At 51.1% G+C, this 11544-nt stretch overlaps 1 protein-coding gene across 1 annotated transcript; it reads right to left on the bottom strand.

The window, feature by feature from the left end:
* Positions 1-4811: 4811 nt before the first annotated feature.
* CBLN4 (cerebellin 4 precursor) lies at positions 4812-10416 on the bottom strand. The gene is made up of 3 exons (XM_036245552.1): positions 10126-10416; positions 7129-7245; positions 4812-5058 (listed from the first exon to the last, which is right to left on the bottom strand). The coding sequence occupies exons 1-3, from the start codon at positions 10414-10416 to the stop codon at positions 4861-4863; spliced, it is 606 nt and encodes a 201-aa protein (XP_036101445.1). The 3' UTR covers positions 4812-4860.
* Between the last annotated feature and the right edge of the window lie 1128 nt (positions 10417-11544).

Here is an 11544-nt window from a genome sequence, read left to right as displayed (position 1 = left end):
GAGCTTCTCCCTCTTACCTGCGGGAGGGCCTCAGGCACGGTCGTTGGCCCGCGGAGTTCAAGTAGGAAGGGAACGGAGCTCGGCGCTCCAGCTCCCTGCAAGGACAGCGCCCTCCCGGCACCAGGACGGCCCGAGGTTCACGATGACGGGGGTTCCGGGACTCTGCTGCTGCCTGCAGCCCAGCAGGAGCAGTTCTGACGTCGCTGGCCTCTGGGTTTCACCGAAACACAGAGCTCCCTACACCTGACTGTGCCAAGGACCACGGGGCAGCAGAAAGATCTGGTTAAAATGCGGATTCTGACTCAGTGGGTCTGGGCGGGTCTAAACCCCACCTGGGCCCTGGCCGGTTTGGCTCAGCGGTTAGAGCGTCGGCCTGCGGTCCGGAGAGACCCGGGTTCGGTTCCCGCTAAGGGCATGTACCTCGGTTGCAGTTTGTCCCCGGCCCTGGTTGGTCGTGCGGGTGGCAGCCACTCGATGTGTCCCTTTCACATCGATGTGTCCCTCTCTCTCTCTTCCTCTCTCCCTCCCACTCTATCTGTACAAAAATGGAAAAATGTCCTCGGGTGAGGATAAAAAATAAAATAAAATAAAATAAAATAAAATAAAATAAACCCCACCTGGGGTGCTAACAAGCCCCCATGATGTGGAGGCCACTGGTCCACAGACCCCACTTTGAGTGACAGCCTTTAAGAGTGATGGAAAGTCTCCCCTGTGGTCCCTGGGCCAGCGCCACCGGCGTCCTCTGGGAGCTCAGGTCCCACCCCAAACCTGTTGCATCGGAATCTGCTCCATCCCATTTCCAGACGATTCTACGCACATTCGTTTGGGAAGGTGACAAAGGAGAACTTCAGGACAGAATTCACAAACGTATTTTCTATAGGAAGGTCAGAGGCGGTCAGAGGCAAGCATCTTTTTAATTCTAAGAGATTTGAAACCCGGATTAAAGGCTCAGCCAGTATTCGAGGGAACAGAGGAAACCACTTGGAAATGAACCTCTTCACTCCCAGCTCCCCTCTGAGAGACCACACGGGACAGGAACTCGGCCTCGGCCCCACAGCGCTTTCTGCGTGGGAGCCGGTCTCGGTGCTGTTCGCCGGTTCTGGTTTTTGTTGCTTCTCTACGGTCATCAGATCAACCAATGTGGGGATCTTGCTGTAAGCAACAGACTGCCACCGTTCTGGGGACAGCCGGTCTAAATCATGGAGGTGGGCTGATAAATCCTGGTACCCTCCGTCAGAAGGGGAGGGAATCCCACGTCCAGCCCTCTGATGCTCTTGAGAAGATCCCGGCTGTCTGACCTCTAGGGAGGTCTGAAAAGGGCAGACCTCATCTCAAAACTCAGCCCCAAGCAAAGCACGGGACACATTGAAAGGATAATTCAATCAGGATCGGATAGAGATGTTTACTTTGAGATTTAAAGCAGTAACTTGCTCAGACTAGAGGCCAGAGACCCAAAAAATCAAAAAGAAAGAGGAACACAAGTTAAATCAAAAAAGAAAGCATTGAAATTAAATTGTAATAAGATAATTAAGCTCTCGTAGAATCTGGGGTCATGAGGAACCACCCCATCCCCCCACCCCCAAGAAACCAGTGAGATCCTAGTTCCAGACCCTGCATTTCCATCCACGTTGTTTTCCTGGATTCTGTTGGGGGAGATGCTTGCTGCGGGCAATGGCTGGCCTTTGTTGATCAATAGATCAAGGAACAGTCAACGGAGCTGGGAGCATCCAGAAAGGGACGGCGCTGGCATTGATGAATGTGGACAGGGCCAATGCAAATACCGTGTTCAATTAGCATTTCTGTGGACCGAGCAATTTCTGAAAACTATTTTTCAAGTCCTGGAGTAGACGGGAGCATCTGGCTCCGTTTCTGGAAACACTTCTGCCACCACGGACTCCCGCCTCCAGCCAGGCCCCCCCGAGTTCAGTGAGCACGCGTGTCTCCTGCCCTCCTGCTGCCCTGCGTGCCTGCGTGAGGGCTTCGAGGTGTGGTGGTAACCACAGGCCCTTGGCTGAGCTCTTGCTGAGCGTCAGGTGCTTCGCTGATGCTACTTGACCCTCACAGCCACGTCTTGTTTACAAAGGAAACACCTCGCCGATGCGCAGGGAGGGGACGAGACCGGCCCGAGGTCACAGGGCTCGGAAATGAAGGTCCTAGAATTCCAACCTCCGTGTCTCCAAAATCCGTGCTCCTCCGGCTAAATCATCCTGTCCCTTGTTACGTCTGCCCACTTGGATCGGGTCTTCCCAGCCACTGTGTTCCGGGTGGCTCGTACTTCCCAGCACCGCTTTGGGGTCAGTACCTGCGGCTTTCGTTCTGACTTCAGTAATCAGCGGTCTCTTCCCGCCACGGGGGCTCCTCCCCTGGGGCCGGCGCCCCCCACATTTGATAGTCACAGCTTCGGAGCCTCTTCACATCGATTTTCGTCTCGAAGGTTCTGAGTGGGTTCTGCATCCGAAATATATACACTGGGGCTTCGGAATTCAAGTCCTCGGCCAATGTTCTTTTATGTTCAGAAAGGGGGAAAAAAATCAAGAAAATTAAGCCCCAAAGCATGGCCACAGGCATGTTTACAGAAGACATTTCTATCCCGGTCGGCTTTGGCAAGCCTCGGACTCTCCGACCCACTGGGGGCATTCCTGGTGGTTCCGTCGCTCCCGAGCCTTTCTGCCCCACGGTGACCAAGGGGGACTTACCCAGGCCCCAGCCACTCGGTGCCACGTGCAGACATGAGTGCAGAGGGCTGGGGGCAGCCTGCAGGGGGCAGTCCGCCTACAGAGGGCGCCACTCACATTCAGAGGACAGCCCCCAGGACAGGACTGTTTTCTCCCAGTCACAAAGGAGAGAAGATGTTCACCGGGAAGCCAGCCGGGGGGTAACTTGCCAAGCCGAATGTGGAGGATCCATGGCCAACATCGCTAGACACTGTCCTGGGGCAGGAGGAGTCTCCCTGTGCTGAGTGACTATTTTGCCTTGGCGATTCATCGCAATCACGCGGGAAGACCTGCCTGCGTGTTTCTCCCACAGGACCCCGTGACACCCTCCTCGCTGCCGCCAGCTACAAAAGGGCCCCCCACAATTGTGTTAATTGACAACAAGACCGGGAACTTGAGCCGAATCTCCAGATGCGACATCTGTAATAAAGTTCCTCCTAAAAAGCGGCCTGGGATGTTCTGTGTGTCTTTCCGCGTGGAGAAAGGGGGAGAACTCTGTAAAGTCCTCGCTTTGAGAAGACGGGTCTGTTTTTTGTTTTGTTTTTTTTGTTTTTTGGTACGTGCCCCTAGTGGGAACCGAACCCAGGACTCTCTGGTCCGCAGGCCGACGCTCCAACCGCTCCAACCTCTGAGCCAAACCAGCCAGGGCGAGAAGACGTGTCTTTACACGCATCACCGCTCATTCAGTTACTGAGCGCCCTTATGATGTTTCAGGGATCTCTCTTTTTTTTAACTTAACTTCCCAAAATAAGTCCTTCTGGAAGGAGAGCTTACTAAGGTCATAGATTCACCTCTGGAAGGCTCTCAACTCGGGGATTAGGCAGGGCAGACACAGGAAGATTTCACATGCCGATTCAGGGGGCAGTCCCCAGGGACCCAGAAAGCTTTTCTTCAACTCCAGAAAAAGAAACGAGAGGGAGGGAGGAAGGGAAGGAGGGAGGGAGGGAAGAAGGAAGGAAAAAAAATTGGTAAGAGAGAGAGGAAATGAGTCCCGTAGAATACATATTTCCAAAACCGAAAGAACAAAATTCAACTAACATATATTAACCTTTATTCTATAACAGAGACATAAATAATTTTATGAATTCATATGATCTGTACAAAAGACATAATAAGATATTGCACTAAGTTTAGATATGGGATATTTGGATTTCATATCAGCTAAACAGATGAATATGTACAATTCAAGGAGTTAAGGCAAAACCAGATGATACTTCAAACACAACAGAAGGTCGAACACAGGCTTAATCAGAATCAGGGCACCCCATCTCCTGTTAACAAAGGGGTCATGTCTAAGGGGGAAAAAATCCCTTAGGTTTTTAATACAGTGGTTATCATCAATCATGTTAATTAAGGTTGAGCAACAAAGTATAAGATTTCCCGAGGAGGAGAGCAGTTGGGGGTGAGGGGTGGGTTTGGGGATGGAGTAGGTAGGACTTTTCCCTCTTCAGATTTATGATCTATTCTTCCCATTAGAAAATATAATTTGGAAAATATGACTCTCACATATATAATTAGAATAAAACTATGAAGCATTCTTTTTTTGTTTTTTACGGGAAGTCGTGTTGGGGATCTCGTAGTCAGGGTGAATTTTCGGGCAAGCCATTCGTCACCCTGGTGCTAGAGAAAACACAAAGCCAGTCACCGCGAAACCTTCCCAGGCACCTACACGGGACACAGCAGGCCGATTCCAAAGGAAAAGAACACGCATGACCGGTTTGCCAGCATGGGGCACAGTTCTTTGGCAGCATCGCACTAGCCGTTGATGGAAGTCAGAATGCTCGCGTTTTCTCATTCTTAGACCCACTTGCCAGTCTTTGCCAAACAAACAGATACAACTGCACATCTGCAACGAATTCGGTCACTCCGGGAAATGGAATGCAGCGGGACCTGCAGACAGCCCTGCACGGTCACGCCAACGCACAGCTAGGCACTGCCTGCAGAGTCGTGATCCACAGAACGCACACACACACACCATCTGTAAAAGCTGTATGAGTCCGGACAGCCGTGGCATCCGGAAAGAGAATCCATACTGACCCATGAGAAACCAAGAAAAGACATCGATCCGAGGATGAGGACGTGATCTTCCGATGACTGAGGGGGGCGCCGCCCCTCACCTGGGCGAACACTGTGGACAGACCGGGCTCTATAGGGGAAACACCAGGAAGCCCGAGAACGTGGAATACTGCCAGCCTCCGACCAGGTTACCTTTCTCCAGTTTCAGGTACACCTTGTCCTCCTTATCCAGGTAGAGCAAGACCCCGTTGGTGGCAGCTTCACGGGTAACGTCTTTGTCCCCGGCAAAGGCAGATATCACTGGTTTTCCATTTAACATCAGGTTAACCTACAAGAAAAAAAAATCACTGAGCTCTCTTTAAAGTAAAAAAAAAAAAAAAAAAAATCTACTAGGGATACTACACAGTGTCTAAGATAATAGACCTAGGGAAATATCTGATGTTTGAGTAAATAAATCCCCCTCCTTTCAAATCAGCCAACTGCAGCGGTGAGATGCAGTATGTCTACTGCGCTGGGGAGTTTTCCGTTGGAAATAAAATTAGGTTTCTCCATAGAAGTGTCCTGACATGCCGACAGAAGATTATCACCCATGGATACTAGTTGTTACTAATAAAGGAGCAACCTAGCTTACTACTTGATTTACCTCTCACATCAGTCACGATCTTCTGGTAATGAAGTAAGCCAGTGGCTTCCCAGTTTCTGTACAAAGACACGCAGTGCCCTCTGCCCTGATGAACCAGATACAGTGTAATTCTACCAACTTCTTTGTGGGTCACTTTGCAGCTGACACGCGCAGTCCTGAGAATCATCTGAAATTGTGGTCTGTGCTTGCGCTGCAATTTTTTTCTCTGTTTTCCCTGATAAGAAGTGTGTATTAAAAATAATAATCTCACACTGGCTGGTGCAGGTTAGTGGTTAGAGCGTCAGCTTGCACACTGAAGGGTCACAGGTTCGATTCCCAGTCAAGATCATGGACCTGGGTTGCAGGTTTGACCCCCAGCCCCAAGCAGGGCTTCTGTTGGAGGCAGCCAATCAATGTGTCTCTCTCACATTGGTAGCCCTCCCTCTCTCTCTCCCTCCCTCCCTTCCACTCTCTTTACAAGTCAATGGGAAAAATATCTTCAGGTAAGGATTAAAAATCATCATCATCATCATCATCATCATCTCCACTACTGCTGAAGATTTTAAAGATGGCTGATTAGCAAATAATTAATAATCAATACACTTAGAATTATAAACAAATAATCTCAAAATATATTCAATTTTCTCCATACTACAATTTTGGTTCTACTGTGTTAGAATTACACAAACTTCTGAACAGTGGGGCTTGGGCAAAGGTTTCTCATGGTACCAAATGTGTTTGCTAGGTATTCATTCCTTTTCCATTAAAAAATAATACTGCATGAATTAAAGCTGAGGCTGATCAATTTAACCATTCACTGAGATACAAAAAAGTGGTAGATGAGTGAATGTATCCTTCACAGGGGCTTAGCAGACAATACAAATACTGAGCATAAGATACAAGTTATCCTAGAATTCCATGGACATGTATGGGTGTCAGTGGGTGTTCGCATATTCAAACATTATAGAAATTAGCCCCATCGTTGCCTTTGGGTTTGAGGCCAAGCCCATCACCCTAGAAAGCGCAGTACAAAATCGACTGCATTCGGTGAGAACTCACTAGCATCGGAGTAACCAAGGATAAAGAAAAACATAAGTATAGCACACTGTTGTTTAAAAAAAGAAAAGAAAGCACATTGAATAATTGATCCTTCATCAATAGATCATCACTGATTAACTGTCCCTCCTAATTTTTAATAATGATAGCTAATCTGTTTTGTTTGGTAAGCACTGGTAAAACTCCACCCGTCTGACAAGTGTTCTCCTTACAAGTGAAATCATTTTGCATGTGCATTAAATGAACTCCGGATCCCATAAAGAGATCTGTGTTACTGAGTTTTTACTAAGCCATGGTTTAGATTTTCCCCTTTTCACTGAATTCATTGGGGTGACACTGGTTAGCACGATCATACAGTTTCAGGTGTACAGTTCCACAATACGTCACCTGCATGCTGCGTTGTGTGTTCACCGCCCAAGTCAAGTCTCCATCCCTCACCTTGTATCCAAAGCCATGTTGTTGTTTTTTAATGGTTGGTTGTTATTAAGGGAATAAGTTCAATTGTTTCCTTTTACATACACTTCTTGTCACATGCCTTAATGGACGTCACAAAGGAGAAGATTGGAAATTAAGTGTTTAAAAAATAAACTATTGTGGATGGTTGTTTATTTTCACAGCAACAGCTGTAATTTATGTATTAATGGATAAATGCATACATGCATAACCCACAACCAGTAAACACTGTTTCTGGGCAGAGAAGGAACTGGCAAAAACACATACCTGGATTGTTTGGCTCTGGTAGACTTTAATTACGTGAAAACTGAAACTGTAAATTCCTTTTCTTGGTGCTACAAAGACAGACTCCAGCGTGAAAAAATTACCCACATTTACTAGGATCTACAAGGAAAAATAATAAGTAACAGTAAATTACTATATTGTTCTCTTCTGTAAGTGTAAGTTCCCTTCCTTCCTCTCTTTTCTTCCCCAAATCGACAACTAGCTTAAGAAACCTCGGAGAATAGAACGCTGAGTTCTAGTCCTTCCCTCTTCCTCTTTGGAACATGGATGTGTACAGTGGAAGGATCTTCTGTCTTTTAAATGGGAGAGGAAACAATGTAACTGCTTTGTGGCCGGGCCTTGGTTTCCAGTAAAGCCCGCTGGCTCCGGGAACCCCCGGGAAACGCGAGGGCCAATCGATTTATCAGCTTGACTTGAGAGTCAGAGAAAGGTACCTGCCATGTATCTACACCCCCACCTGCTACAGTCCCCCGGTGTCCAGGGCTGGCATTCCCCAAACAGCCAATCGGCACCGTGGGCTCTCTGCAATCATTCCTGGACACATCACCCAGAGTCTGGGCACTCCCGCCACCGTGTGACATAATCCATGACACTGACGGTCGGCGCGGAGTGGTCAGGAGGCCCGGCCCTCCCCGGAGCCTCTGCCAGCCTGTCCTACGGGCCATTCTTCTCACCCCTGTGCCATCTAGGCCTGAAGTCTGTGTGGGCGATGACTCAGCCTTTCCAGGCTGCCAGCTCGGACTGAGGTGGGCGGCCTCTCTGCGGCCCCTCCCAGGGCTGTCCATCCCCCTCGTGTCCACCGCCTGCTCTTTTAAGGCATGAGGATCAAAAATAAAAAGTGAACTCAGGTACCATTTCCAAAGAAAGCAACAATGGATTTTGTTCTTCAAGATGTTCAGTCTGGATCTACTGGTTATGAAATTAACTTTGAATGTCAATAAGTGACCTCTTAAACCAATTTTCAAATGTTGTCTCTTCCTATGATTGAGTGGGGGGGGGGGGTAGTTGGGAGAGGGGTAGTTATAAAACAACTAGGGTTTGTTCCATTTCTCTTCAAGAAATAAGTCTATAAGTGGTATTAAAAAATCAGATGTCCCTATAAAGACACATTTTTCCTATATCAATGGCAATCTGCTACTCTCTTTTTTAAGTACCACATCCATACCAATATTAACCCTTTAGCATACTTCCCTAAATACATACTATTACCTCTGAGCAATGCACTCGAACATAGTGACGGCTGGGTAGATATACCAGGCTCAACCCCTGACTTAAAATACAGGTGTGTGTATAATTGTATTCTGAGAGTTCACCTTCTTCCGAGTAAGCACCAGACTTTTTTCTCTGACCGGATGATCAATGGAAAATCTTCCAACCACAAATCACCAGCCATGCAACCATCCCCGGCAGAAGCTTTACAAAGCTTTTTCCCAAGCACACTCAGAGTAATTTGAGCTACTTAGCGGGGACTTCCCGAGTCAGATCCAAGTCGCATAATTCATTAGTAATCATGGAAATGACTGATGAGTGTTGACTACATGTATGGCTGGGTGTTGACTTGGCCTGGTAATGAGAGCATCCAGGCACAGCAGGCTTTATCACTAAATGTGCCCGGTTGCCTCCGAGATGCATGGCTCCCAAACATTTCTAGTTGACAGAAAGGTCATGGAAAAGGCTGCTCTGTGCAGAGGACAATGTCCACAGTATTCCAACATGTAATTAATTCGCTGAGATACGGACCAGGGGTGGTGCTAGACTTGATTTCCATCAAGACAGAAAAGACTGCACTCGCAAAGGGGCTGCTTGCTTGAGGCGACCCCACAGCAAGCCCCAGAGGGGCGCTTTTTTCTGTCTTTGGCCAACTGGAAAGCGTCCTGCTAGGGAAGCAGTAAGGAACACAAATGTCACCTCTCCCTTCCCTGGCACATCCTGAGCTGGTACCTCTTCACCTGTGCTCCCGTACTGTGAACTGCACAAGTGACTTTGGAAAATAAAGACGACTCTGGGTGCTCTGACGGTTGAAATTAAAACCCCAGAATGTTTTCAGTTATGACAGCTTGCTAACGCTAAACTGACCTCCTGGGGTTTCTCATCAGCCAAACATCTGAGCTCCAGGTCTCTAAAAAGAAGCCACGAATTTCATCAGCTCCTCTGCCATCCCCTACCCTCCACCCCGAAGTCTGTCCTTCCCCAGGAATTGCAATTCTCTGAAAGGGGGAGGGAAAGCCAGCTGGCCCCCCAGGGCTTCCCTAAGCAAGCTCAGTGCAATTGCCCAATTCCTTTTCCCTCCGCCTCTGCAACTTTTCTACCTACGGGCACCAGAAAGGGCTTCCCCTGCAGCGGTGCCTGCAACGCGTTTGGTGATCCCAGCAGCGGAAGGTGAGGGAGGTATGACCCTGTCCCCGCTCACCCTCTCCAGCCACTTGCAAGATCTCTGCAGAGGGTGTGGACCCTGGATGCTCTCTTTGAGAAGAAGCTTCTCCACCCGGGAGAAACAACTCATGGATCTTGCATTTGGAGGGTACCGCAGGAATGGCCCTGTCCCCACCGGCAGGAAGGGGTCTGAGCCAGGGGGCCAAGCTCTAGCCAAGAGATTGCAAAGTCCAGGTTCCAGAATCCCACCAGCTCCTACGAACCTGTTGCTGTTAAACTTGTCCTGGGCTCTCGCTGCCAGGCTCTGTTTTCCCAGCCTTTGTCCCCCCACCCCAGCAGCCTTTGTCCCCCCACCCCAGCAGCCTTTGTCCCCCCACCCAGCAGCCTTTGTCCCACCCCAGCAGCCTTTTCCGGGTGCCAGGAGGGAATGGGGGTTGGCAGGAGAGAGATTGTAAGTTTCAGTCCCAGGCATATTTGGGGAGGTGAGTGCCTACATGAACCCCGTATCTCAGGCAGAGGAGCTCAGCCTGAGCAGGCAGCCCTGCTCTGCGCTGTGGGGTAATCGTCCCCTCCACCCGCGGCGCCCCACACCCCTCGGGGTCTGACCTGATCGAAGTAAATGATGCGCGTCTTGTTGCTCATCTCCGACGGCTCGTGGTTGGTGCTCCGGACCGCGGAGAAGGCGACCTTGGAGTTGGCCGCCCGGACTGAGATCCCCAGAGGGGAAGAAGAGGAGCCCTTGGAGTCCGTGGCCGGGTTCGAGTCGCACACCACCAGGCATTTGCCCTCCAGCACGATGGGCTCCGTGTCGTTCTGCGCCCAGACGGGCAGTGTGGGCAGGGTGAGGGCCAGCAGCACGGCCGGCACCATGGACAGCGCCCGGCGCCCGGAGCCCATAGTGAGCCGCAAGGGCAGCTGCAGCCGGCTGGCGCTCTGCTCGCCTGCGTCGCCTGCTACCCGGACCCCAGCTCCCGGAGATGCCAGTGGCTAGGTGGACAGCACCGCAGGAACCGCAGCGGCGGCGGCGCCCACACTTCCACCAATTCCGAGGCTTGAAGTCAGAGTCTCCCCTCGCTCGCTCTCGCTGGCTCTGTTACCTTTGTCCTTTAAGGAGCTCATGCAGAACCCCCTACCCCACCCTCCTCCGCCCAAGAATCAGCCCTGCCGAGGGCTCCTTCACCCGCCTCCTTGTTCCCAGACATCTAAAAGTCTCCAAACCCTCACACTCACTCCTCAAGGGGGAAAATGACAGCAAATGCTCACCCCAGACCCAAGCACCCCCAGGTGAGCCACGGATCAGGAGAAACGGAGGGGCTCAGGGAAGCCACGGGGCGGTGGGTGCCGAGCAGCGCAGACGCCGGTCCTGTCGTGTCTGGCTCGCGGCAGGGACGGATTACAGAGGCAGGTGTTTCCCCGGCTGAGAAGAACGCGAGGCTGTGTTCATGGCCAGGACTCTAGCGGCTACCACTTTCGCTTGGTCACAAATTCCCCAAAGCTTGGATGTGGCTCGGATGTCACAGGTAGGCAGCAGCTCCCCGGGTGCCCACCACGGAAAGTGCAAATCTGCGGATCAGCTCCAGGGCGCAGGGCAGCTCGGCCGGCGGGGTCCTCTCCTGCCTGCGCCGAGCACCCCAGTCCCTGCGCACAACTTTCTCTGCCCTCGCGCAGCCAGGAGCGCGAGGCGGGCACACGCGCGCTATTTATAGGAGCGCAGCCCCGCTGCTGTTGGTTTCCAGCTCAACTCGCAGGCTCGGGGGAAGTGGGGAGAGGAGTCCAGTGACCAGAGTTGAGCAGCTCCCGCCTGGCGATTCAGGCGCTGGTAAGCGAGCGGGCGCACACCGCCTCTGGCTGTCCAAGTCCCAGGCCACTCGGCCCCAGGGAGTAGGGGTGCGGAGGGCCTGTGCGCAGGGGCAGGCGCCCACAGCCCCGCGATTGCCCCGGTTCGGGCCTGCTTGCCCCCTCCTGGGTCTGGGCGGGCGGAAGGGGCTGAAGCTCTCCTCGCCCCTCCCCAGCGCGGGACTCTGC

Source organism: Molossus molossus, unplaced genomic scaffold (assembly GCF_014108415.1).
Source record: "Molossus molossus isolate mMolMol1 unplaced genomic scaffold, mMolMol1.p scaffold_m16_p_6, whole genome shotgun sequence".
Classification (NCBI taxonomy): Eukaryota; Metazoa; Chordata; class Mammalia; order Chiroptera; family Molossidae; genus Molossus; species Molossus molossus.
The sequence above is the reverse complement of the archived record's forward strand: the minus strand, read 5'-3'. Positions and strand labels throughout refer to the sequence as shown.